Genomic DNA, 26,394 nt, shown 5'->3' with positions numbered 1-26,394 from the left:
ACCTTGCGACAATAAGCCTTCAGTTCGGCGACCGACTTAATATCTACCAATGCCAACTGCTGAGTAAAATGTGGGCGAATGTTGTGCAACAAGATGTCCAGTTTCGCCTCCTCCGGTAAGTCTGATTTTAATCTAGCAAACATTCCTGACATTACCGCAAAATATAAGTGGATGGGTTCGTTTTCCCCCTGCGTTCTAGCTTGAATTTCCTGTCTCAGCCTAAAATCATAGTCACCGGGGACAAACTCATCCAACAAAAGTGACTTTAAATCCTGCCAACATGAAACCGAACCCTTGACACCTCTAAACCACAACAACGCCGAGTCTACAAATAAATGTGGTGCCGCCCTAAATAGTTTGGCATCTGAAACCCCATTTGCTTCTTTTAGTTCCTCCACACGCTCCAAAAATGAGCGCGGGTCTGTCAAACCATTAAATTTAACCTGCCATTTTGAAATATTCAAATCACTAGAGCACTGAACCTGCATTTCCCTAATACCGCTTGTTAACATTTCAGAATTATTGCCGGAGACCAAAGGATTTGGATTTGAAACCTCTGCGCTGCCGCTGGGTGCTGCTGGACTTGAACCTGGACCCTCAATCTTTGCCAATAAACTCTCAAGCTTGGATTGCAAACTAGTCTTCAGTTCTAGCAATGTCTGGTTGCGTTCCGGCTGAACCCTAGCCAGACGGTGATAAATATGGTAGCCGAGGGCTTTAGCGCGACTTAAAGAATACCTCTCCTTTGTCTCACAATATTTGTCAACAATAGAAGCCAAATCGATCACTTTCTCCGAGACAATGCCTAGCTCCGACTCCGCTGACAGTTCAGTCTCCACTATGTCCTCGCTAGGCGCTTCTAAAATAAGAGACCTAAGTTGCTTTCTCAAAGCGTCAACCGTGGTTGCAGGCGTTTCCGACCGAATTTGAACCTCATAAATCAACTCATCCTTCAAAAGACTGTGAAATTGAATGCTGCGCTCCATTTTTAACTAGTGTATAAACTACTGTATTGAAAATTCTGGTATTAACAATATGTATTGTATGTATGACTGTATCACTATGTTGTTTTCTAACAAGATTAAATAATATTAAATAGTGTACTATTTTCTTTAAACCAATCTTAATCTACAAATAATGTAACTGTAATCCTTAATGAGTAAAGTATTTTTCCTACCGAAAATAATTTCTAACTGACAGGTGTACACTTTCAAACGTCAACTTTCTTTTTAAATTTGCAAAGTGAAAGCTACTATGAAATTGGTTCCAAACAATACCACAAACTTCCAAGAAGGTAATACTTCCAACGAAATTCAATACTTTTTACTTTAAATATGTAACAATGAGCTGACACTAAAGAAATTTAAGGGAAATGTAAGCAAGTACTCGAAATTAATTGTTATTTCTCAAATTCGAATATCTTTGTCATAAGTCCGTACTACAAAAGAATGCACAAAAACCTTTTTAAATTTCAATTTTACGCTTAAAAGCAACACAAATCTAAAACAAATGTTGAAATTAAATCTTAGTATCTAAAATGAGTGAAATTTCCTAGCATGTACTTGGTGCAAAGTACAAAACCACGTTATTTTTACGGTTGGCAATAACCTCAAAAATCAAAAAATTGCTTGTCACTTTCTCTTCTAAAAAACATCAAATAAATTGCATCAAACCAGCAAAATTGCAATCAAATCCTCAAATTACTATATCTAAAGACTATTTAATGAATAGAGAGCAACCAAGACTAAACAAAAGGGTGATTAACACAGTAAATATTTCACAACTTTCCTGGTACATGAAATTTCACAAGATTCCTTTAGCAAGTTTATACCCAGGGCGCCAGTGAAACGTGCTATTTTATAGGGGTTAAATAATATTGCAAAGCTCCGGCTTGTTCAAAGAAAGCTATAGCACGTTAGCACAAAAAAAATGAAATTAAATCTTAATAAAAAATGTGGTGTCTAAATTGCTTGCTATAGGAACCTATTTTGGGAGATGAAAAAGGTGAACACAAATTATATTATAGAAACTTTATTTAAGCCTAAATATCTTGCCTATGGAATGTTAGTTGATAAATCTAAACTTGTTGACTTCTATGTGAACCTTTAACTTGATTTGACGACACCTAATTTCAGAACTTAGCTCAGTGGAAAGCTGGGCCGCTTTACAGGTCCAGGATAAAGCTTCACACAGAATTCTACTTATTTAGGAACTAATTTATTTTATACTAAATACTATGTACCAGGATTTTCAAATGTCTTTATCTTACTTTAGTGGTTGCTCAAAATTCTAAATTTACTCTAAACTTTGCAGCTGGCGCTGATGCCCTACTAAATTAAATCATGGAAAGGACCGACCTCAGAATTTAAACGTTCCTCAGATGCAGCGGGGTGACAGGCTGCTTTCCCCGGTGAAGCTAGATGCTGAGCGGAGACGTAGAGCTCAGGGGCCGCGCACGTGGTACCAAAATGACGTGGCAGAGGTAGATGGCGTGTTTAAATTCTTCGCTCCAGGAGGTCTCCAAAACTAAATTGACTTCTAGGATTTTTGAAGCTTTTGAGATAAATTACTCAACGAATGAAATAAATGAATGAATAAATCAGTAAATCCCGGCTCCTGAAAACCGAGAAAAGGTTATATTAGCCTACGCCCTTTATGGCCGCTAGAAAAGAGATGAAACCATTGGAAATTTGGCTCACCGCACTGGTAGCTGCTAAGCCTTCTGGCGGAGCGCTCCCTTCCCTCGAGCAGGAGTCTCTCTGCAAAGAACCAAAATTTGGTTAAGAACAAACCCACAACGTTTCGCGCCATTGTGGAGTCGATCACCACGAAATTTAATTTCTACTCACTCAGTGGAGCTTCCGAAGGACTCAAGCCGTTTCCATCTTTCAGACCACCATGCCGAAAGTGTGGCCTTCCCACAAATTGGGCTCTTGCGAGCGAGTGTCCCCAGAGGGGTTCCCAAATCAAATGTGCATATCATTCTCGAATGATCTCCAATATGGAGTCCCTGAGAGCCCTAACAAAAGGTAATAGGGTGGCAGTCCCTTGAAGACACAAATCCCACGAAAATTCTGTCTGAATTATTTAGACAATATCACTCCTGAGCCTAAGAAATATATTTTTACCATTTAATCTAATATTGTTTCATTCCAGAGCCACTTTGTAAGTCTGTAATTTCTATGTTTTGTTTTAAATCAAAATTGTTTTTTATCTTGTAAATTATACCTACTTCATACAAAGTTTTCCTGGAGTGACAACATAAATATCTCAAGTTTTAATTATTTTTAGTCATATGACAACCCCGACAACAGATAAGCAACGAGAGGTGCATCTGAATGCAACAGATTATGCATAGAAATGCAATCAATGTGGTTTGTTTTGGACACCGTTAAAAACGTTGAAATTAGAAGAGGTATTTTTCTTTTAATTATCAATCGACCCAAAATATTTATATTAAATTTAGAAAAATGTGCTACGTTACAGTAAAAATATAAGGGTTGAAAAAAAGCCAAATGCTTACTATACTAAGAACACTTCAAATGTACATTAAAGTAAGGAAGTAAAAAATATAATGAGCATACTCTATGCTTGGATGACAGTGTTCTTTTTTTATAAGTTGACAAGTGGTCTGTTTGTAATCTATAAAAGAAGTGTAAGTAAGTGTAAGTAAGTGTAAGTTTCCAGCTATCTTTCAGCGTCTTGATCATCAATTGGCTTTCAAAATTACCTAATCAAATATTGAACTACAAAATTAAAATGTTATAAGGCGAAATACTTGAATCTATAACGAGTTTCACACTCACCGTCCTAATAATGGCTCTGTTGATGTTGTCCGGATCACTGAGCAGCGCCACCACAGGTCGCAGAACCACCGAGGACAGTAGATCAATGAGTAACAGCTTCAAGGCGTGGCATTTCCACACTTCCTCGGGGGCTACTAGGTAGATCACGGCTTCGGACACTTCGCATAGTAATGCTGAAAAATTAATTGCAAAAAACACGGGTAAATTATAAGCACAAACGGGTCACTTTGTGGTTGTAGAAAATTCAATTTTTAACCTTTACCAGGCTAAGGGATATATATTTCCCAAATAAGGCACTACCTACCGAAGGCTGCTACCGAAAGGTTGTCTGGAAGAGATCGCTTCTTAGCTATAAGACCGCCTGTTTTTACTTAGCTTTTATATAATGTGCATTTAATTTTCTATGTATTTTTAACTGTATGGTGCACAATAAAGAATATTTATTATGTCTGTCTTTTACAAATTCTCGGGACCATGGGGTCCCGGGCATTTGGAAGGCGTGCGTGGGGCCGAAGCCAACACGTAGAGGCCCCTTGTAATAAGACAATTTACTCTAAATGTAATGTGACACCAACCGACGATTATCCCTGTTTGCACTATAGTAGTGCACCCAAGGACAAGCCCCGGTTAGTGTAGGACTATTGCAAGAAAAGGTACAAAAAGAAACCGGGCTATAGCGTTGAGTTGTTAGTGGGCTAGTAACCGGGACTATGGAGGAGACTATGGCACCTGCCCTGCTCATATGTTAAAAAACATGAAAAAATGGGCCAGGTGGTGACTCGCCAACTCACAACATGGGTCCCCGAAAACGGCCGCTCGCACGGAGCGACAAGGGGACAACATCACGTGAGCGGCTCAGGGCGTGGAGAGGTGTGCACCGCTTTCTACCCAGTGGCTGTAAGCAGCCACTGTGCCAACTCGCGTCTTAGGCATGTTTCACTTCCGCCCTGCGAGCATATAGCTCTGACACCCCACTCTGGACGGCCGGTTAAGGCAAGCCAGAGGTGAGAGTCCTGCGGCCCCTGCTCAGTGTTCACTCCAGCCGGCCAATGAAGGCAAGCTGGAGAGAGGGGCCTGACCGACTCTCGGGGGTATGGGACCCAAGGGACGTCACTTCCCATTCAGCTCGCCACAAGCTGCCCTGGGGGCATATTTATTATTATTATTACAAGGCACTTCAAACATTGTGTTCTACTATCTAGTGTTCTATTTTCGATGCGTAAGACTGACATTCGATTGTATTTTTTAGGGTTCCGTACCCAAAGGGTAAAACGGGACCCTATTACTAAGACTTCGCTGTCCGTCCGTCCGTCCGTCCGTCCGTCCGTCCGTCCGTCCGTCCGTCTGTTACCAGGCTGTATCTCACGAACCCTGATAGCTAGACAGTTGAAATTTTCACAGATGATGTATTTCTGTTGCCGCTATAACAACAAATACTAAAAACAGAATAAAATAAAGATTTAAATGGGGCTCCCATACAACAAACGTGATTTTTGACCAAAGTTAAGCAACGTCGGGAGGGGTCAGTACTTGGATGGGTGACCGTTTTTTTTTGCTTTTTTTTGTTTTTTTTTTGCATTATGGTATGGAACCCTTCGTGCGCGAGTCCGACTCGCACTTGCCCGGTTTTTTAAATATCAGCCTGGTAAAGAATTAAAGCATTATTTTTTCTTAGGTGTGCATGGTGTGATCTGGATCAGTTTCAAATTAAACTTGGCTGAATATAGACATAAAGTCTGCTCCTGTTGCCGTTTTTCCTTATTCTGTTTATAACACTCGTATGTAACCGGAAAAACAGTTTAAACATATACTTTTTAGCGCGAAGGAAAATACATACTTGTACAATAGTTTTTGAAGAAGTTTTCGGATGTATAGTAACATACGGTTGTTATTTAAGTAGGGAGGAAGAATTGCCTTCATATATTACTATTTCTTACCATATTCCTTTTTAGGATCGGTGCAAAAAGCGTCCCGGCAGAGCTGTCTGTTCTCTATAGACGTTTCCAAATCGAAGAACAGGTCGGTCAATGATTTCCCACTTAAATCTTCGGAGCTATCGTAAAACTTGGACTTTCCAAATGTTTGAGTATCTGGAAAAACGCCGCTGGTTTTATTGTTGTTCAGGTCTGACCTGCTAGCATGAGTTGCGTTCTCCCATACTTCTAGCGCGTCTTCAAGTATGGACTTGCGCAACTCATGCTAGCCAGTCTGCAGAATGCGCAGTCTATCTGCGAGTCCGTTTAACTTTGCATCGACTTCAAGTGACAGTGTAGAAGTATTACTACATATCGTCAGGTGACAACCAAAACTCACTAATTACTACCACATGTTGAGACTGTTGAGAGCCACAGCACAGAATAAATAATAGTACTAGGTACAGAAGACTCACTCTCTAACAAAACGCGCCTGTTACGATCAGGACAGATATGGCCGCTAGGTGGCGACAGCGCCACGCGCGGCTTATGGCAAACCCCAAAATTGGGGTCGAACGGATGTACTTTTAGCTACCTGTAGCAAAACGACGAAATCGCGGAGTGAGACACGCCTGGCCACAGTCAATAGTAATAGTATCAAAACATGATTGATTTTTATGTAATCTCATGAAATACACACTCGCAACTGTCACACTGCTCTTTCGCATTCTGGATTCAAGGTTAGATAATCAGATTTAAACCTTAAACATACCTGGGGGCCAGGACAAATCTGTGTCACTCTTATTCCTCCTATGCGTCTTCTTTTCCTCCTTCTTTGGACTAGGTTTGCCGTTGCCGTTGACCTCTTTAGCAGCTACTAGATCTATGTGCTTCAACCTCACTCTCGACTGTTTGAATAATTTTAGGTGCATAGTTAGTTCTTCGGGAAATTTTGTCGAGAGGAGGTGGATCCAGTCCACGCTTTTTACTCTGGAAAAGATAACATTTTATGCCGTGACACGTCTCGTGTCAAATTAATTTTAACCTTCTATAGATGTATATACAGTGGATACTACAGTAGCGCCGTCGCAAGCAATCGACGGCGCGCGGCACGCGACTGGCTTTTAAATATGAAATATAAGTATAGAAGCACCCCAAGACGCAACCCGCAAATATGTATTGTGTAATAATTTTATGAACTAAACATTTGCTGCAAAATTGCAGCAATGATGAATATGCCAAATGCTACGATGCCTATATTTAAAAAATAATCATATTGTCAAGGTCTAAAACTCTAAACTAAAGTAATGTATAACAGACCTTCCCTGAGAGTATTATTGTAATAGCAAAGAGTTCATTAGATAAGCATTAATTATGTTTCTCAGTGGACATTAACCTCTTTATAATTACATTATTTATATACAATGTTATGTTCAAACAAATATTTATATCTAGGAACATTTGTGATTTATACACAAGGCACATTATTCTTGTTAGTCTGGCAGTAACAGGGTTTTTTTTATAAAACTCTGACAAAGTTTAAATGAAGGTAAGGAGGACACTTTTGGACAGGCTTTATGCAATTGGTTTCACCATAGCTTTGAAACTAATGAGGTATTTTTATGGATCAAGTAATAATGTTAAGGGGTCATCCATTAATTACATCACACGTTTAGGAGGGAGGGGGTCAAGAAAATGTGACATATTGTGGCATGGGGGAGGGGGGTGACACAAAGTTTGTGACGTCACTTTAACTTCATCAGTAACTGAAAAATTATTTAAATTATTTTATTCGCTGTACATTTAAATAACAAGTTTTTAAAATGATAATCGTTTTTATTCCTTAAATTTTCTTTCCTAAGCAGTTTTGGGTTATAAAATTACTAATATTTATATCGTCAAAAATATTTTGATAAAATATTAATAATACTTAGGTACTTACTTAATTCGATTTGGCGATTTCGTAGAAAAAATGTGACGTCACACTAGGGGGGAGGGGTTTGCCAAATGTGACCAAGTGTGACAAGGAGGGGGGGAGGGGTCAAAAAACCTAGAAATTCGTGTGACGTAATTAATGGATGACCCCTAAGTATGGTGCTATACCAAAACATTCTGTGGGTAGGTTAAGGTTCTTGCCTTGAACTTTAAACTTCATTAAATTTTAATATTGTTAGCCTTACGAAGCAAGCAAGGTTTACTAGAAGATTTAAGTGGGAAAGCATTAACCATGAGCATGAAGGTAAGCAATTTGAAAGCCTTAAAATGGAAGTACACTATTTTCTTATTATAGTTTAACTGTATGAGACAGGAACTTAATGGGCAGGATGTAAATAGATTTAAACAAAACTCACCTATTGGCTACATTAGCGCTTGTAGAAATCACCAATTTTTTGATTGAATGGCTTGTGAACTCTTCATCATCAGTCAAGATGCCGTACCATGTGGTCACATAGTCGTTTATGATGATAGTGATGATTTCATTCAGGAACGAGTCCACTGTATCACTGCCAGTAATGCGCTGGTCAAATTTTGGCAAAGGTTGATTGGATTTGAATAGCTCTAGGATCTGAAATATAGAAGTTGCATTAGTTAATAAACTTACAATTTAACTGAATATTTTGTAATCAAATATATCAGAAGTCACTATATTAGAAAAATTTACAAAGTATAAAAAAATAGTGCAGAAGAAAGCTTTAACACTGCAATATTATTTTTATCAGCGTGTTGTCATTAAGATATGTACCTATCTACTTTACCAACAAATTATTGGTGACAAAGATTTACGAAAATGTAATACTTTTAATGATACCCAAATATAATGTAACATGTGAACATTCGGATGATGTGAATGAGTCCACAGAAGTAACAGTTATTGTCTAAATCTATGAAAAATGGGTATGACTGGGTAATTCGAAGCACTTTTCTGGCACAACTTTACCACCTGAATAAATATATAACCGATAATAGGTCATAAGGCCTTATAAGTAGGGATGTACCGACTAGTCGCCGACTAGTCGGGAAAGCCGACTATCCGGCCACATTTGTAGTCGGCGATTAGTCGGCGACTAGTCGGCAAAAATGGCCGATTAGTCGGCACTTTATTAGTGAAAGGAAAACAGAAAAAAAAGAAATCAACAGACAATATTTACCATATGTTTTATGTCTATTTTACTAAAATACCTATTCAGGATGCAAATGAAAAGTTTTGTTCAAATTATTGACAGTTTGATCGTTATCGTCTATTGGTGGGCTAGTATTTTCTGTATTTTCCTCTACAGGTTGATCTCAACTGATTCTCGTGTAATTTCATAGGCTAGATCGATAGTAAAACAATTTATTTATTATTAAGTTTTTTTTTATCGCGAAAAGATATCAGAAATAAGCAAACAGATACTCGTGCATATAAGACAAGATAGAAAAAATAAACGACTGAACCTTATCAAAACATCCATTGAAAAAACTGGAGGACTAAGGAAAGCATTAAAACGACTTGATAAAAAGAAAACGTGGATGCCAAACATCAAAAGCAGACAAGGAAAGTGTACAAGCAAAAGAGAAGATATACTAGAAATTGCCACAGACTATTACAGAATACTATACCAAAAACAAACAACACTACCGGAAGAATCCCAAATGGAAATATTCGCAGACACTGAACCAGTACCAAATATACTACAGGAAGAAACAATAAGAGCAATCAACACACAAAAACAAGATAAAGCACCAGGCTCAGACCAAATAACAAACGAGTTACTAAAACACACGTTACCAGTGATTGGACCAAGACTAACAGAAATATTCAACGACATCCTAACAACCGAAAGCATACCCAAAGATTGGATGAAATCAACTATAATACTAATACATAAAAAAGGAGACAAGGGAGACATGAGTAACTATAGACCAATAAGTCTAATGGCAAACATTTATAAGATATTTTCAAAGATAATACTATCACGTATCACGGTCAAACTCGAAGAAAATCAACCCAAAGAACAGGCGGGCTTTCGAAGCAAATTTTCCACGATAGACCACATCCACGTCCTAAGACAAGTGATCCAAAAATACAGGGAATATAATAAAGTCTATTACTTAGGATTCGTGGATTTTAATAAAGCATTCGATACCATATATCATGATACCATCTGGAAAGCGCTAACAATACAGGGAGTAGAGCCCAAATACATTAGAATACTCAAAAACATTTACTCGAACAGTACGGCCCAAGTTAAGCTGGAAAGAACAGGGGAAGAATTTCCACTCGAAAGAGGAGTCAGACAGGGCGACCCAATCTCACCGAAATTATTCTCCGCGGTATTAGAGATGGTCTTTAGAAACTTGGAATGGGATCGAAATGGAATCAACATAAACGGCGAAAAACTTAACCACCTACGTTTCGCAGACGATATCGTCCTGTTTTCTGAAGATCCAAGTAACTTAGAAGAAATGTTACAACAGCTATCTGATGAAAGTGCCAAGGTAGGTCTCTCAATGAACACCTCCAAAACAAAGGTGATGACAAACTCAACTAGAGTAGATATTAAAGTAAATAATGGACAAATACAGTATGTGAACGAATACATATATCTAGGTCAACTAATAGCCCCAGAAGATACAATGCAAAAAGAAATAAACAGAAGGATTACAAATAGCTGGAAACGATTCTGGTCTTTGAGCGAAATTATGAAGGACAAAGACATGCCCATCAAAGAGAAAAGGAAGGTATTTGATACGTGTATCCTCCCATGCTTATCGTATGGATGTCAAACATGGGCACTGACCGAACAACAACTAAACAAAATAAAAGTGTGTCAAAACGGAATGGAGAGAAGTGTTCTAGGAGTAAAACGCAGAGATAAGGTTAGTCTACAAATTATAAAGAATAAAACTAAATTCAAAAACATCCAATATGTTTACAAACGATTAAAGTGGAGATGGACAGGGCATATGTTAAGGGAAAGAACAGAAAAGTGGACAAAAATAATAACGGAATGGTACCCGAGGGACGGGACAAGAAAAGAAGGAGGACAATTTAAACGTTGGGAAGACGACATAAGAAAGATAGCTGGCCCTACATGGAGACGAACTGCAAAAGACAGGATAAAATGGAAAGGTTTAGAGGAGGCCTATGTCGAAAGACAAGCTGTAAAAAGGAAGAAGCGAAAACCGGTTGCTGATTCACTTAGTTAAGGAATTAGATATAAAATATATAGTGTAGTATAAAAGAAACATAGTGCAACTTAATACTTATATTATTATTATGTTACACAGCAATAAAGGCTTATTTTTATTTATTATTTTATTTTTTTTATGGTGGATCTATGGGGAACTATTAACGTTATTGCAAAATTTAGAGACTTAGATAGGGCACGTTGCTCGTAAAGACGCTGACCCCAGGGGATAGGTTCTTAACAGGCGACTACGTACGGGAAATAGAGCCTTGGAAATACCCCCTACAAGCTGTACTGACGGTCTGCTCAGGATCGCAAAATAATAAAAAAAAAATTTTACGACGATTCTTGTGATATTAGGTGTTTGAACACTTTTAACCTGTAGAGAACACCTTTTAGCCAAGCTAATGTGATGAATAGCGCAATCAAAGGAGCAAAACTATAATTTTTCACCAAAACTTATACGAAGTAATGATCTAATCGGCCAGTCGAGCGCCGATTAGTCGGCTAGTCGGCTAGTCGGCCAAATCAATAGTCGGTACATCACTACTTATAAGGTTAATGGTAAGACACCATAACCAATACTATAGAAATTCTGCTAAAGCTCACCTTTGGGGACTGAATGGAATAATTTGTTCGCTGCAGTGGGTCATCCAGGCAATTTATGTCTACATTGAAGATTTTCTTGTCGTCATAATTTAAGTAAAGGATGGTAAATATACTGTAAAATAAATATTATTTACAAATCACAGTCATTGAAAGGTCAAAACTAGATTCTTGGATATATTATATGAAATTACAGTATTTTCGGTTAAAATAAACGTACTTACCCTGCCAGAAACGAGACCAAAAACGAAAGAATTGTTAAATACCATCCGAATCCAAACAACCCAATCACTATCACGGAAATTAAACCAAACCACCCACCAATTCTTAATGCCATTGTGTTTTTAAGTTTCTACAGTTGCAGGACCCTAATTTAGTTACATTAGAACGAAGAAAAATATAAATAATTGAAAATATCAGTGAAATCAACTTAACACTACGTCCCTAAAACACTACAATTTCCAAATGTCAATAGAAATACAACGTTGTTTTTATCAAGATTGATAAAATCATCGTAAACTATTTTAAGCTCTAACTACATGCAATAATGATAAATTTTGTTTCACAACCAACAACATTTTGTGAAAATAGGACGACGTTTTCGTCAACAAAAGTTATTCAAAACAAAAGCGTCTATTGATAGACGTCAACGCAGCCAAAGGTCAATGGCGTTTACGGAGTTAGTTTGCAATACGTCGATTAATGTGTCCAGAATGGATTGGAATAAAATTGAGAATGGCTAAAACATGAAATCAGTATCGCATTCTAGTCTTGCCTTTCTCATTACGTGTGTAACAAAAGAGTAAAATAAATATAATAGGTATGTGTAACTTTATCAATGTCATTTGTCAGACCCAAAAATTTCACACGCTAAAAGCTTGGTCACCAAGGTGGCCTCGCGGTGCGGTAGTCTGTTACGGCTTATGGCTCCTCTACACGATGGCCCAGCGCCGGCCAGTCTAAGGGACGCATTTATACGTTAGAGGGAGCAAGTGATATTGCTATCTCATTCTATCGCATGACTGCGTCCCTTGGAGTGGCCGGCGCTGGCCCATCCTGTAGGTAGAGGAGCCATTATACACCGACGGCGCTAGTGGCCCTACTGTCTCAAATAAAATAATGTTTCTTTCATATTTTTACCAAAGGAAATTCAATCCTATTCATTATAAATAGATTCAAATTTAACTTGGACACAGTTAATATAGAGCGGAAGTTCCATTTGTAATACTCCGTTAATAAACTGGTGAGAGTTAGTATGTGAGCTTATACCTACTTATATAAGAAGATATCTTTTGGGCATGTTTAAGATCCGCATAAAAATAGTAATGGAAATAAACATAAATAAAACTACACACGTAACAGCATTTTGGTTTACTGAAATACAACACAATCACAAGAACGGTTTATTTATTATATATTACAGATTTAAATAGTCCGAGACTACCTAATAATACTAGTATAGTATAATTTTATTGTCAAACATGTCAAAAAAATTACACAGGTGGTACTTGAGAGGTCTAATAAAAAGAAAATGTTAATTATAAATGCAGTTTTTGGATACATAAATTATTGGACAATAATCAAATATTGGAGACCTCTTATACTATAAAGCAAAGAATTATTGATTATAGAAGAGATTATAGGTGGAATCACATCTGTCAGTATTGGGCCGCATTTTATATATGAGAAATTGCTCGTTAGTATGAAGATGCGTACGCAATACGCATGCTTTCACCGTCCCGCAGACCCGCATGCGTACGCATCTTATTTCTTTATTATTCTTATTCTTATAGATGGTCAAGCAAATCTTGTCAGTAGAAAAAGGCGCGAAATTCAAATTTTCTGAGACGATATCCCTGCGCGCCTACATTTTTCAAATTTGCCGCCTTTTTCTACTGACAAGATCTGCTTGACCAAGTATATCTAGTTAGCATTGCCCTGCTTAGCTGCCAAGTTCGAAGCATCAATTTTTCATAGACTATTTTATATTCTTCTACAAAAACTAACTCTTTGCTATAGGTATTTTAACATAAAAATAAACAATATTATTATTGCACGAGTCGTGCATGGCCTGCATATTTCTAAACCGATACCAGAAAACTAGTGGAGTTATGACTTTAGGTACCGTTTGTATTGATTAAATAACTTAAAAAATACAATAATACATTTCTTTAATTACAAGGACTAAATAAGGTCGGTACCTACGTGTACTTAACGGTTATAAGTTACAATAGAAAGTGCGTTAACAATAACTATAATTATTATTGTGTGCATAAAAATACAATTTTAACATTATTTATTTCCCAATTCCGTTGTTTGATTTATTATCACATTATATTTTTTTACATCATAATTCATAATAGATCCTTAAATTAAAAGATACATAGTAAATTTTACTAAAATATAACAGATGACTTTTACTGCAACATAATGTAATGACTGATTTTTTTAATTGCAGGTATTTTTCTTATATTTTATATGTAATTATGATATTACATCAGCAAAAAACTTTTGAACTATTACAGAAATATGCATTTATGATCAGATCCTAAAACATAATATGAGAGATCTACAGATATAAAAATTTTGTCACCATGCAACTTGTTGCTAAATTTGTTGGCCTATGTAGTGGGCCAAATTGGCCAAAGGCAGCCATTCCACTGAGGCGAAGATGAGAGTGCTATTGGTTAATTTTCCAATCATCTCCTCCTCATATTCAATTACACAAACGGGTCTGCCGCGATATAATTATATCGCGGTAGACCCGTTTGTGTAATTGAATATGTGTACAAAACGCGAGAGTTTAAAGTGTTACATCTCCTCCTCCTCCTCAGCGGAAAGGTAGCCAAAATGAACGCTCCGAGCAAATCCGCTGCATTTGACGCTGTTGACGCTGCCGCTTGCAACGTCAAAGGCCATTCGATGCTGTTCAATATTACAGGGTTCTATGTTTCACTTTTATCAAACTGAAATTTGAACTTTGTCATATAGTGACATTAAGTCGAAATTCAACTGTCTTGAAAATGTAACATAGAACCGTGTAATGTTGGGCCAGCGAAATGGCTACGTCTGTAAGGGTCTCCCAAATATATCGACGCGCATTCGGCAAAAGCCGATAGGAAAAAGCTTTATGTCCGCGCAATAAGAGCGAAAAAGCCGTCGACGCGTTGGCAGGTGCCGGCCGATGCGAGCCGAGCCGAACGACGACTTTTTCGCTCTTATTGCGCGGACATAAAGCTTTTTCCTATCGGCTTTTGCCGAATGCGCGTCGATATATTTGGGGAGACCCTAAACCTCCATTATTTTCGTCAGTGACCGCCTTGTATGGCATAAATGGAAACCGTTATGAATGTGTTTTGATATTCGAATTTACACAATGATTCCATGAATTTGTATATTTCATAGACCTATAAACATATATTAATTGCACAATTCTGGACAGTAACAAAGGCAATCCTAGGCTAATTAAGAGACAAGTAAATAATATCGACTACCAATCGATATAGGTAGTAGGTAATTGATGACATCAGGACTGTCTATAGCGAGGTTTAAAGTGGCGCCATCGGGCAGAGATGAACTTTCCACAAAGATTAGCAGACTTAGGGCCAGTTGCACCAACCACATTTGACAGACTGATCAACGTCAGCCGGCGCGCCCTGGCGCTTTACTATGAAACTTTCCATACATAAAAATTTAACGTACTCTTTAACGATACGAACAGTTTGGTGCAACCGACCCTTAAGGCCACTTGCACCATTCACTAACCCGGGGGAAGAGTGGCCTCGCGCCCTTTGCCCTTTCGGACACAGTGAAAGAGAAAGGCCTCATAGATGTGATTTCGCCCAAGGCTAGATTAGTTCACTCTACGCCACTGGTTACCATGGTTACCAGTACAAGTTGACACTGGGTTAACGGTTTAACCATTTAACCCCGGGTTAGTGGGATGTGCAAGCGGCGCTTAGAGCCTCATCACATTAGCACCATCGCGGCAAAATCATTGCACGCTCACGACGAACTAGTCGTCTCACTTTCAACTCTGCTGCAAATCGCCAGTGTGATAAGGCTCTTAATTTTCTACTCGTCTCCATCTAATGTAATGGTACTAAAGGTAAGTATAGATAAGTGTTTTACTATATAATGAGGGCAGTACAATTTCATAGAAAATAAAATTTGACATCTGAATTCTAGGAAGAGACATTCATATTATTTTCTACAAACTTAATTAGCTACAATGCATTCGAGGGTTACGTTAATTTTCGCGATTAAAACAATAGAAGCGTTATTGCTCCAAAATTACATTACTAACCAACAACCTTTCATTTCTTTCAGATCTATCCCAAATACAATTTTACAAATGGCTTTTTTCAGTAGATTATAAGCATTGTTTTCATCGAGGTTCTATAAAGATATCGCAGTGCGAATTATACATATCATAAAATATGAATAGTTCATTGATTTTAAAACAAAATAATAATTTTCCAGGTTTTGGGAATTTAAGTAGTTGTTTTCATTTTGATTGGAAGAAAAAATAACTCGTATAAGTAAAATCGTTTGTACTAAAAACGCCAATTTGCCTACATAGACAACTATTCTTAACAGTCATATCAGAATCAGAGGCCCATTTCTCGAACGCTATTAGACTAATATTATTAGTCCACGAACTGTCAAATCGTATGCGTTGCCATGACAACACACTAATAATATTAGACTAATATCGTTTGAGAAATGGGCCCCTGATTGGATTGATAAAAAAATACCATAGAAAATTATAATACATCCAGTGTATACTTGACATGTTTCTGTAACAAAAAATCTATAGCACCGAATATTAGCAGTTTAGTGTAAGTATAACGATTTAACATTAGTCTTGCGAAGTGAAAGTCTTATACCAACTGCCGACACTGTTTATTTAATAAGTATGGCAGGAGCTTTAAAAAAAATTCAGACATGTATATAGAAATTTATATATAAAGAGCGGCAAAATTTAAAAAATGTAGGCGCGAAGAGTTATCGTCCCATAGAAAATGTGAATTTCGCGCCTTTTCCTACTGACAAACTTGTTTGACCGTATATAGCTTCAATTTATTCGCCCTCCAGACATAACAACATTGCACTGAATTTATTATGAGATGCAGCTATCTGTTAGAATGAGAGGTACGTGTACTACATATTTCATTTTAGCTGAATCTATATCGTTTTTTTTGTAATTCACTGATACGTCTGTAGAACGCTAAACTGGGGCCCATTTCTCAAACGATATTAGTCTAATATTATTAGTGGGTTGTCATGGCAACCCATACGATTTGACAGTTCGTGGACTAATAATATTAGTCTAATAGCGTTCGAGAAATGGGCCCCTGACATTTGACATCATTGCAACCACCCATTGTACAAGAAATAAGCATTGCTTTAGCCTAACTTATACGAGACTGTTTTAGTTATTACAAGACTAAATAATTTCTACCAACATGTTTGTATGTCAAAATAGTCTGTGAAGTTACAACTCTATACAATTGTGATTTAACATTAAGTATATCGGCAGCGGTATCCCTGTGCTATATTGCTTCTGTGTAAAAAGCTGTGTCCACATAATTTTTTAGAAATGTAATAAATTAGTATCCAAATTTTATTATTTCTGAAATGTTTTTTTTTTATTTAGTCTCGGATGCGAAAAGACAACTTCCAATTCCTTCCTGGGTAGCATTCAGTTTTACAGGTTATGAAAACAGAACACTTCAAAATGCCAACTGGCAAATTTATGTCAGCGTTTCAGACAGATACATTTTTTGTATCAATTGTGATGGCATTTTTTTTTCTTAGGGTGAGACAAGTTAAATATAAGTGTGGAAACAGCTTTGTAGTGCGCCATAATATTAATTTCAACAGCTACCATCCTTTATCCTTCTAACACGTGCAAACCTCCCTTAACTATACTTAATTAAATTAATGTTAATTATTACGCATATACATTATGTTACAACATATTCAACAAGAATATCAACAATGGACTCGTTAACTATAAAATAAATACACATACATACAATGGGGACAGCAACTGTCAAAGGTTTTTATAAATGGCGCCAACATAGGTTTACCCTGTCTCTAGTTTTATTCTATGGGATTTTGCCTTTGCATCCGGGTCATACAATAAAAAAAAGAATTTGACATATTGGGTAGGATTAACATGGAAATCTATAATGGCGCCGTCTGTAAAAAGCTTCGACTGGCCACCCACATCCGTTAATCATATTCATACGCACATTACTGAGAATCACGTGGAGATGGAAATCAGTTTAAGACCATGGACGCGGAGCGGGAGCCCACCGTGAAGTCTTTGTACTGCGAGAACACACACAGCTGTAATGAAAAAGTTTAGGTTAGTAAAAAAACAGGTACAATATTTTATTGCCAACTGTAGTTAATTTGAATAAATGTGGTTCTTAAGTGGTGTTCCCCGAAAGCACCTGAAGAGTTCGCGAATTTATAACAGAACAACCCGTTGTGGACTTTATTCGCTATAGGTATTTAACTATTTTAATAGTTAAAACTTACAAACAGTTGGTGGTTCTTGGCCAATAATAAATTTTGAGAGAGGTCCGGATCTGAGGTCTGTATCAATCATAGGTTTAAAAAAAACGCAAAGACAGAAAAACACAATTTGTCACGAAAAACTAGACTTCTGACAGAATTAATACATCGAAATCGTATTAAGAGGAAATTTTGAAAAATTATGAAGGTAAATAAATAGTGTAGTGAGTTGTAGTTTTTTTTTACCATAAAGAATGTAGAAGATAGTCTTTCTAACCCATACACTGGAAACCGTTTATCCACAGATTAGAAAACTGAGAATTGATTCGATAAATCGATATAAAATCGATATTAATAATCAAGCGATTAAAAAAAAGATGTTTACAAAATTCTTCGATTATCGTTTACAACGTTATCAAGGCGTGTGCTAGGTCACGTCAAGATAACCACCCACATCGAAATGCCAAACCAAACTCGTATTTTACTCAACTCTCTCACTGCAAAATGGACTTAGTTATGATAGGAAAAGAGTTCATATTTAGGCTGAACCCAAAACAATAATACGAGTTAGCGAAATTAAGTGGTCGATATTAATGTTTATTTAATTTCTCTTGGGAGGCGAAACACGTACTATCTACCAAATTGAGTTTGAATATTCGCTAGGTATTTTAGGAGAAATGAAGTCAAACAACGTAATTCTCCTGTGTCTATAATTTTACGTATTTCTATTAGGTATGTATATATTGTAAGTATATCGCCTGGTAAGTAAGCATGCACAATATGTAGAAAAATATATTCATTAGGGATTTAATTAAGCAGGGTTAGGTTCTGTTAGTATTTCGGTTTAGTAAAACGTAAAAAAACATCACAAAACAAAACATCACAAATCTATTATAAATTATTGGTTATATTTTATTTTCACAATTAAATTAAATAAAAACTATAAAATAATGTGTATAAATGTAAAATATCGTTAAATTAAGGTCAACCAGGGTTATTGCGTCCATATAAGAACCAATGTGGTATATTTTTTTTTAAATCTCAAGCACCTTTCACAGTAAAATTACAACAAATTCTATGCATTTGTAATTATATACTGCAAAATGTAATTCAAGACCAAAAAAGTAAGACAAATGTAAAAATAAGTAAATAAAAGTACTATATTAAATCGTAGTAGTAAAATTACTAATAAATAAATTATCTTAGCGTGATTATTTATCAAAACGAATATACTATTTTACAAACAATATTATTGCAGTGGCAACATTGTCTTACTTTTTTTGGTCTTGAATCACGTTTTGCAGTATAGTGACAATAAAATTTCCACTATGGACGCAATCATCTTGGTTGACTTACAACAGTTATCATTGATCATTATCAAGTTAGTAATCGCGAATTATTTATCGATGTCGGCGGCCGATCGTAAGATCAGACATATCGTGAAATTCCTAGGCATATCGTGAAACGTGAAAATCTTTGACTCGTTCCCCGAGTGGACGGAGCCCCGCTAGGCGGGGCTCCTATTTCTGGGCAGTTTCCCCTTCGGGCATCTGAAGCAACCTAACGAACCTATCTTACCTATATATTGGTTTAATGTGACTATCCTCAAAACAATACACGGGGAACCTTACGATCTGCCTGATCTTACGATCGGCCGCCGACATCGACATTATGTTTAAAGGGTTAGTCATCAATCATCATAATCAACAGTAGCACAAACAAAGCTTTCAAGATCAGGCCAATCCGTGCAGTCGGGACTACTATCCCTCCTCACCTTATCCTTAAGCTGCTGACACATGTGTAGCGCTGCCGTCAGCATGAACAAGACATCACTAAGCCACGGAACGGCGCAGTCCGCCTGGCACGAGTCGATACGCATGGTGCCGTGGACCGAGCTGAGCTGGTAGGCCACGAATATCAGCTTGTGGGACTGGATGTAGAATGATATTGCGAGATCTTCGGGTAGGTTTGGTGATAGGGCTTTCTGGAAAGAAAATATATTTCGCTTTACAAATTAACGATAAGGGTTACACGTTTTGCCGGGCCCTGCCCAGTGCCACACTTGCCCTATTAAGGCCTGGGCCTAGAGCGGCAAGATATTGGGGGCGGCAATCTATAGATGGGTGCTGAGAAATGGGCGGCTAGTAGTTACTACAGGGCCTGGGGCCTAGGGCGGCCAACACTGCAAATCCGCCACTGGCCCTGCCAAAAGAAATAGCATAGCGTAATGTAATAAGAAACAGGGTTCTTGAACAGATCAATCGCGATTAAAAGGCACAAGAAACGGGGCGTGAGAGAACACGCAGTATAATACCCCCTTAGGAGCGTCAAAAGCTTACAGATTCACCACATTTCGTTAAGACGACATTATAGTTCGGTTTTTTTAGCATTAGAAAGAACTCCGCAGAAGCAAGCGTGCAGTTTTTATCAGACTCGTTAATTTTTAATAATTATTGAATTATCTAATGTAGCATGGTCAATACATATAATTTACTTCAAATTGTTACCGCTAAAAGTGCCAGATTTAGAACCACAAGCGAACTTCTGCGAAGTTCTTTCTAATGCTAAAAAAAACGGACTATAGAGATGTTACAGACCGTATAATATAATGTCCGGACAACAGACAGACGTACCTATATGTAAGTTATATTAGGTATATAGTCTAAAATAGGTACTTTATTCACGACGATAAAAGAGACAAGTATAAGCAAAGAGTTCTTAATATCAAAAGAGGTGTAAAGTCTAGAAAACATATTGTCTTGATAAATTTATGCAATAACTTTGGTCGTCATCATCATAAGTTGACGATTGAAAATTCAGTTCGTAGTCCGTATATCGCCATCTATTGAGTGAAACTTGACGGCAATTTTATTTTTTTAGACTTTCCATCTTTTTTACATAGTAAATACCTCTTTGTGTATAATCATATGAAATATGAATGTGAGATAATAAATGGGTTTCTTTCTATACGTTCTTCGTGCGATAACATGAATTTATGAGCGTTCATGTTATGTCATTCTTATCCCATAGAAGGTCAAAAGCGGTAAGACAATGGACTTTCAACTGTAATGCTTTATAGGTAAGGACCAAAATAAAAAAACAGAACACATTGTCTGAGAAAATGAGTCATACACTGATTTGAGTTCTTATTTATTTTCCTGACAGTTAAGGACATGTTAATATTACAGTTACACAACTTTGATTAAAACACTCTTATGTTGTATTTATAATTTCCTTGATTTTTACATGACTACGCGAAGGGTTTTTATTTTAGGAGTAGGGTCATGAGTTCAACCGTAACGTCAAAATTACTGAGCCCATTTTGATAAAAGTCTCAATCAGTTTTGTTTATTACATATTATGTAACATGGATTTGATTTTTAACTGACTTCAAACTTCGAAACCATAGTTGAATCATAGTTTTACAAAAGTTTTGCTTGTTTTAGTCATACTAATAATCTAAGATTAGACACAGTTTTTTGACAAGAATCTATTTTACTAATATAGGTATTTTATGTGCAATGTGCAAGTGCATGCGTTGTACCAAACTAGGTACTAGCATTGAAGATAACATAAGATAAATATTAGACGATGACTTGATTGATAAAAGATTACAGGAGATAGGTACAGTTATACGGTAAATCCTTATAAGTTGAATGCATTGTGATAGTACCTAATCGAGATAACAACAATTAAACTTAACAAAACCCAAATAATGGCTCCTCTACACGATGGGCCAACGCCGGCCACTCCAAGGGACGTATTTATGCGTTAGAGGAAGCAAGTGATATTGCTATCTCATTCTACCGCATGGCTGCGTCCCTTGGAGTGGCCGGCGCTGGCCCATCGTGTAGAGGAGTCATAAAGACGGGCAGTATTCCAGTATTGATAGTTCAAATTCAATGCCGCCTCTGATAAAAATTGTATTACAGCTTATTGCTAATCTAGGTAATTAAAACAGATTGGCAAGGAATTATAATATATCACAAGTATTGCTTATTGTCCATATCCATACAGTAAAACAAGTAATTCAGAAGTATAAAGAGTTCCGAAAGCCTTTGTTCATAGCATTTATCGACTACTCGAAAGCGTTCGATAGCCTTAACCACACCTGTATATGGACAAGCCTGAAACAACAAGGAGTACACGAAGTATACGTGGAAATTATCCGAAGGATATATACAATCAGCAAAAGCAGAATTAGACTAGAATCAACTGGCAAAAACTTCCCTATACAAAGAGGTGTCAGGCAAGGTGACCCACTATCACCAAAGTTGTTCTCCGCTGTCTTGGAACAAATTTTCAGGAAACTCGAATGGGAACACCTTGGCCTCAACATAAATGGCACACGCCTAAACCACCTCAGGTTTGCCGACGACATAGTCTTGTTTGAGGAAAACCCAAAAGAACTAGAATGCATGCTATTAGATCTAGCAAAACAGAGTGAGGCAGTGGGACTGGAGCTTAACTCAGACAAGACTAAATTGATGACAAATTCTAGGAGACAAGAAATTGCAGTTAATGGATTCAGTCTGGACTATGTTGAAGAATATGTATATCTAGATCAAATAATATCTTTCAAGAACCAAATGGATAAAGAAATTGAAAAAAGAATAGCATCCGGCTGGAGCAAATATTGGTCACTCAAAGAAATCATGAAAAGCAACCTTGGTATACGGATAAAAAGCAAAACTTTTAACACATGTGTGCTTCCATGTCTAACCTATGGCTGCGAAACTTGGTCTCTTACTAAAAAACAACGAGATAAACTTGCAAAGTGCCAGAGAGCTATGGAGAGGAGCATGCTCGGTGTAAAATTACAGGATAGAAACCGCAGCTCTGACATAAGAACCAGAACAAAAGTGACAGACATCCTCACCCACATAGACATGCAAAAATGGAGGTGGGCAGGCCACACTATAAGATGCAAGACAGAGAAGTGGAGCCAAAGAATTCTCATGTGGCACCCTACAGATGGATCAAGATCGCAAGGCCCTCAATTAACACGATGGGAAGACGAAATTATACTCACAGTGGGACCACTCTGGACAAGGGTGGCAAGAGAGAGGAAATACTGGAAGGAGTTGGAGGAGGCCTTTGCCGACAGGCACACTGAACCAAGAGACTTCATATAAACATTCAAAACTAAAAACCAACAACCATGTTCAGAATAAAGGGCTATATAAATAAATAAAAATTGCTTGTTGTCACAGATAACATTGCAACTATGGGGCATGGCAGAGTGCGTCCGATTCGCACGTCGCTCTGAAAGTTTGAGCGAGAGAACGCTATGTGCGTTTTATAGCAACGTCTGGCTCGCACGCCGGAGCGACGTGCGAATCTGACGCAGTGTGCTATTATTTTACTCTCATACAAAAAAAAATGCACTCAGTAGTTTTTTGTTGCAAGCGAAGTACATAAATGGTTGTTAACATCACCACCATAACTGTTACATTTTCATAAAGATGTTTATCCCCATGTATGACCCGAGTCTGAAGTTAAGCGACATCTATGTACTTACCATATTTCGACTTTTCATTAGTTCATCAATGGCTTTCTTTTTTGGCAGGACTAGAGCTGTGCGCGCCCTTTGAAGGGAACCAATCAGGCATTGTATTATATGTAGTACTTCATCTGATGACCTGCAACAAAGAAAAACTTATTTTATAAACTAAAATGCCCTTATAAGTGCTAAATCCATTTAAAAATATTGTTATTTGTCTAAGTTAATATGTTTATCATTTGTTATATCTGAGATTAATCTTAACTTTATAAATTACCTGACATAAAGTAAAATCACTGATCTATACTCGGTATCTTTAGGTATTTAAATAAAAGTAAACAAAATTTACCCTCAAATGGCTCCTTAAGCCAGTTAAGGGTAAAAGAAAACATTATATGATCAAAAATAATGTAGGTCAGGTCATTCAGGGACTGATCAAGGCGGTTTTGTAATTATAGTTGGTTAACCAATAAATAAGTCGCTCAGCGAGCTATGGAGAGAGCTATGCTCGGAGTTTCTCTGAAGGATAAGATTCGTAACGAATACATTCGACAGAGAACCAAAGTTATCGACATAGCTCAAAGAATTAGCAAGCTGAAGTGGCAGTGGGCTGGCCATATCGCACGAAGAACCGACAACCGCTGGGGGAAACGTGTTCTTGAGTGGAGACCGCGACTCGGCAAACGTAGTGTAGGACGCCCTCCGGCCAGGTGGGATGACGATCTGCGAAAGACTGCAGGCAGATGCTGGATGCGGCAAGCTGAAGACAGGGCGCTATGGCGCTCTTTAGGGGAGGGCTATGTCCAGCAGTGGACTAATATAGCCTGATGATGATGATGATGATGATGAACCAATAAATGTTATAACTACCCGAAAATGTACAAATTGTTTGTTTACTTTTATTTAAATACCTAAAGATACAGACTATAGTGATCAATTGAACTGATAAAATAAAAGTGATAATATGCTACTATTAAATTGGTGTTTTCATGATAAACTCATTTGTGCACTAATTGCAACTAAATGAGATTTAAGTAATAATTCAATCAATTTTCTTAAATTATACAGACAAATGAAGCCATATTATTTAGACCACATAAAACCCTTTTTGCCTGATAAATTAAAATCAAGTACCATATGTTATTAAGTTGAAATAGTGACACATAAGCCACAAAGTTATATTAGACATACAGGTCTTATAAAGAATTATATTTTCCGGCCAAAAATAGTGTCATTGCTATCATATATTTACAGAAACAATAAGGTCATGTTATTCTCATAACGCCCTTGTAAAATTGTGTCACCAATATGTCACTAACCTGAATATATAATGTTTGTCTACATTGTCAATGTAGCCGATGGCTTGCTGCAAGTGGTTGGCTGCGTCCTGGATCTGCTGAAGCTTCCACGGCCCGTCCTGATTGATTGATGTGCGGCATATTGTGTGCATTTGCCGGAGCACTTTGAAACTTATGTCCTGGTGGGAGAAACAAGACTGTTTATTGAAGATAAACAGTTTCGAAAATAAATGTTATTAAGTGAATCTATTGTGTTTTACTTCCTTGCCATGGTTATTAACAAACCTTAGTCATATTAGTGGCATATAATTTAGATTACCACCATATTATACCCTTGTAACTGTAATTCCTCAAGCTCCATATGTTAGAAAGCTATTCATTAGTACCTAGTAAAACTTAAGCATTATTTTACCTCAAAAACGTACAACTCTATTTAATTTATAATAAAAACCAAAATTTCTTCCATAACATATACACCAATACATATAAAGTATCAATGTATTATTAACAAGCTTACAACAAACGTCTGTTAGCGATTCCAACCGTGTAAGGCCACTCATTTGTATTCCAATGAGTGAAGATTAACAAGTAACATAATACTTACTGCATGAGTTATGCTGTCGCCAGTAAGTGTTACAATGCATTTCAGTTGTTCAGGCTGCGAGGTCAGTATAAATTTGTCTTGTTTCTGGCCCTCATTCCCATACAGGGGGACAGGAAATCTGTGAGCGCAACCCTGCAAAACAAAGCCATATACTAACTATGCCACAGTACATCGATTCATTAAATTAAAAAGAAACTTACGACTAAAACCGAGTGTAGCTGATGCAAGATCGAGTGAACCTCCTCTCGAAGAACCCATTCGAATTCTTCTTTCTAAAAAAACACAAAAACCAAAAACGTTAAATTGTTAGGATAGCACTCTAAACTAAAATGTCATTAGATAATTATGTTTTTATTGACTGCAGATTAGTCTTTTACCAAATTGGCAGCCTCTTCCTTTTCGTTATCGCTCATTGCAATAGAATTTTGACGAACTGAATAGCCGTCTGTAAATTTTTAATAATTTCCTTCCGATGGTTCACGTGAAGTAATTTCGCCTTCGCCAATTGACGTGACAGATGTCAGTGAAGGTAAGAGGGGGAGGAGGAATTGGTTGTGGGAGTAATTTTTTTTATTGACAGTTGATAGACGTTCAGAAAAATTATTTTAATTTATTCAATAACAAAACTTATACAAACTATTATTAAAATTAAGTATAGACTAAATAAATTAAAACTAAAACTAATAAAATAAATAAATAAATAAAACTTACCCACCTACCTTAGATCCCCCAGATCTGTCCCCTGCGGAAGTGTGCCCATAAGGCTGGCTACATTCCCACGCTGAATAGCTATGCCTATTCTTTGGCCTAGGAATGAGCCAGCCCTAGGGTCACCCGTCGTTTCCAACAGTCTTTTTTTAAGGTCTTTAAAAAGGTTGTGGGCGTCACGACACCACGGCCCCAGGGTCTCAACCGCGAACGCCGCAAATATGTGGTTGTTTGTAAGACCAGCATATTTGCGGCGT

At 37.2% G+C, this 26,394-nt stretch overlaps 3 protein-coding genes and 1 long non-coding RNA gene across 9 annotated transcripts in view; 1 reads left to right on the top strand and 3 right to left on the bottom strand.

Moving 5' to 3' along the window:
* LOC134665073 (sorting nexin-13-like) overlaps positions 1-12,056 on the bottom strand; it is a 34,437-nt gene extending 22,381 nt beyond the window's left edge. The window contains exons 1-6 of one of the 2 annotated variants that reach the window (XM_063521870.1): positions 11,721-12,056; positions 11,500-11,611; positions 8,071-8,285; positions 6,492-6,709; positions 5,744-5,896; positions 3,807-3,979 (exon numbers count right to left, since the gene is read on the bottom strand). In XM_063521870.1, the coding sequence (XP_063377940.1) occupies positions 3,807-3,979; positions 5,744-5,896; positions 6,492-6,709; positions 8,071-8,285; positions 11,500-11,611; positions 11,721-11,833 (984 nt within the window). In that variant the 5' untranslated portion in view covers positions 11,834-12,056. The remainder of the gene's footprint in view (positions 1-3,806; positions 3,980-5,743; positions 5,897-6,491; positions 6,710-8,070; positions 8,286-11,499; positions 11,612-11,720) is intronic. The other variant, XM_063521871.1, reaches the window with a different exon arrangement.
* LOC134665084 (alpha-L-fucosidase) overlaps positions 1-26,394 on the bottom strand; it is a 161,829-nt gene that overhangs the window by 65,096 nt on the left and 70,339 nt on the right. The window lies entirely within an intron of this gene.
* Positions 1,427-3,135, top strand: LOC134665110 (uncharacterized). Its single transcript, XR_010098339.1, has 2 exons — positions 1,427-2,004; positions 2,314-3,135. It is a non-coding gene; the product is annotated as an uncharacterized LOC134665110 (long non-coding RNA).
* On the bottom strand, positions 12,853-25,965 carry LOC134665062 (protein rogdi). Of its 4 annotated transcripts, none has more exons than XM_063521854.1 (7): positions 25,807-25,965; positions 25,630-25,701; positions 25,430-25,561; positions 24,847-25,022; positions 23,546-23,666; positions 19,799-20,008; positions 12,853-17,853 (listed from the first exon to the last, which is right to left on the bottom strand). In XM_063521854.1, exons 1-7 carry the CDS (start codon positions 25,840-25,842, stop codon positions 17,785-17,787), a joined length of 816 nt encoding a protein of 271 aa, XP_063377924.1. In that variant the 5' UTR covers positions 25,843-25,965; the 3' UTR covers positions 12,853-17,784. The 4 variants fall into 4 exon arrangements, with proteins under 4 accessions (XP_063377924.1, XP_063377927.1, XP_063377923.1 ...); XM_063521857.1 differs by having other exon boundaries at positions 24,847-25,004; XM_063521853.1 differs by lacking the exon at positions 12,853-17,853 and having other exon boundaries at positions 19,700-20,008.

Source organism: Cydia fagiglandana, chromosome 6, assembly GCF_963556715.1.
Source record: "Cydia fagiglandana chromosome 6, ilCydFagi1.1, whole genome shotgun sequence".
NCBI lineage: Eukaryota > Metazoa > Arthropoda > Insecta > Lepidoptera > Tortricidae > Cydia > Cydia fagiglandana.
The sequence above is the reverse complement of the archived record's forward strand: the minus strand, read 5'-3'. Positions and strand labels throughout refer to the sequence as shown.

Coding starts and splice junctions, on each gene's coding strand:
- LOC134665062 (XM_063521853.1), bottom strand. CDS start 25,842: ATGAGCGATAACGAAAAGGAAGAGGCTGCCAATTTG. Junction 25,702..25,806: donor AGGAAGAGGCTGCCAATTTG/GTAAAAGACTAA, acceptor GTGTTTTTTTAG/AAAGAAGAATTCGAATGGGT. Junction 25,023..25,429: donor GCGACAGCATAACTCATGCA/GTAAGTATTATG, acceptor TTCAATAAACAG/TCTTGTTTCTCCCACCAGGA.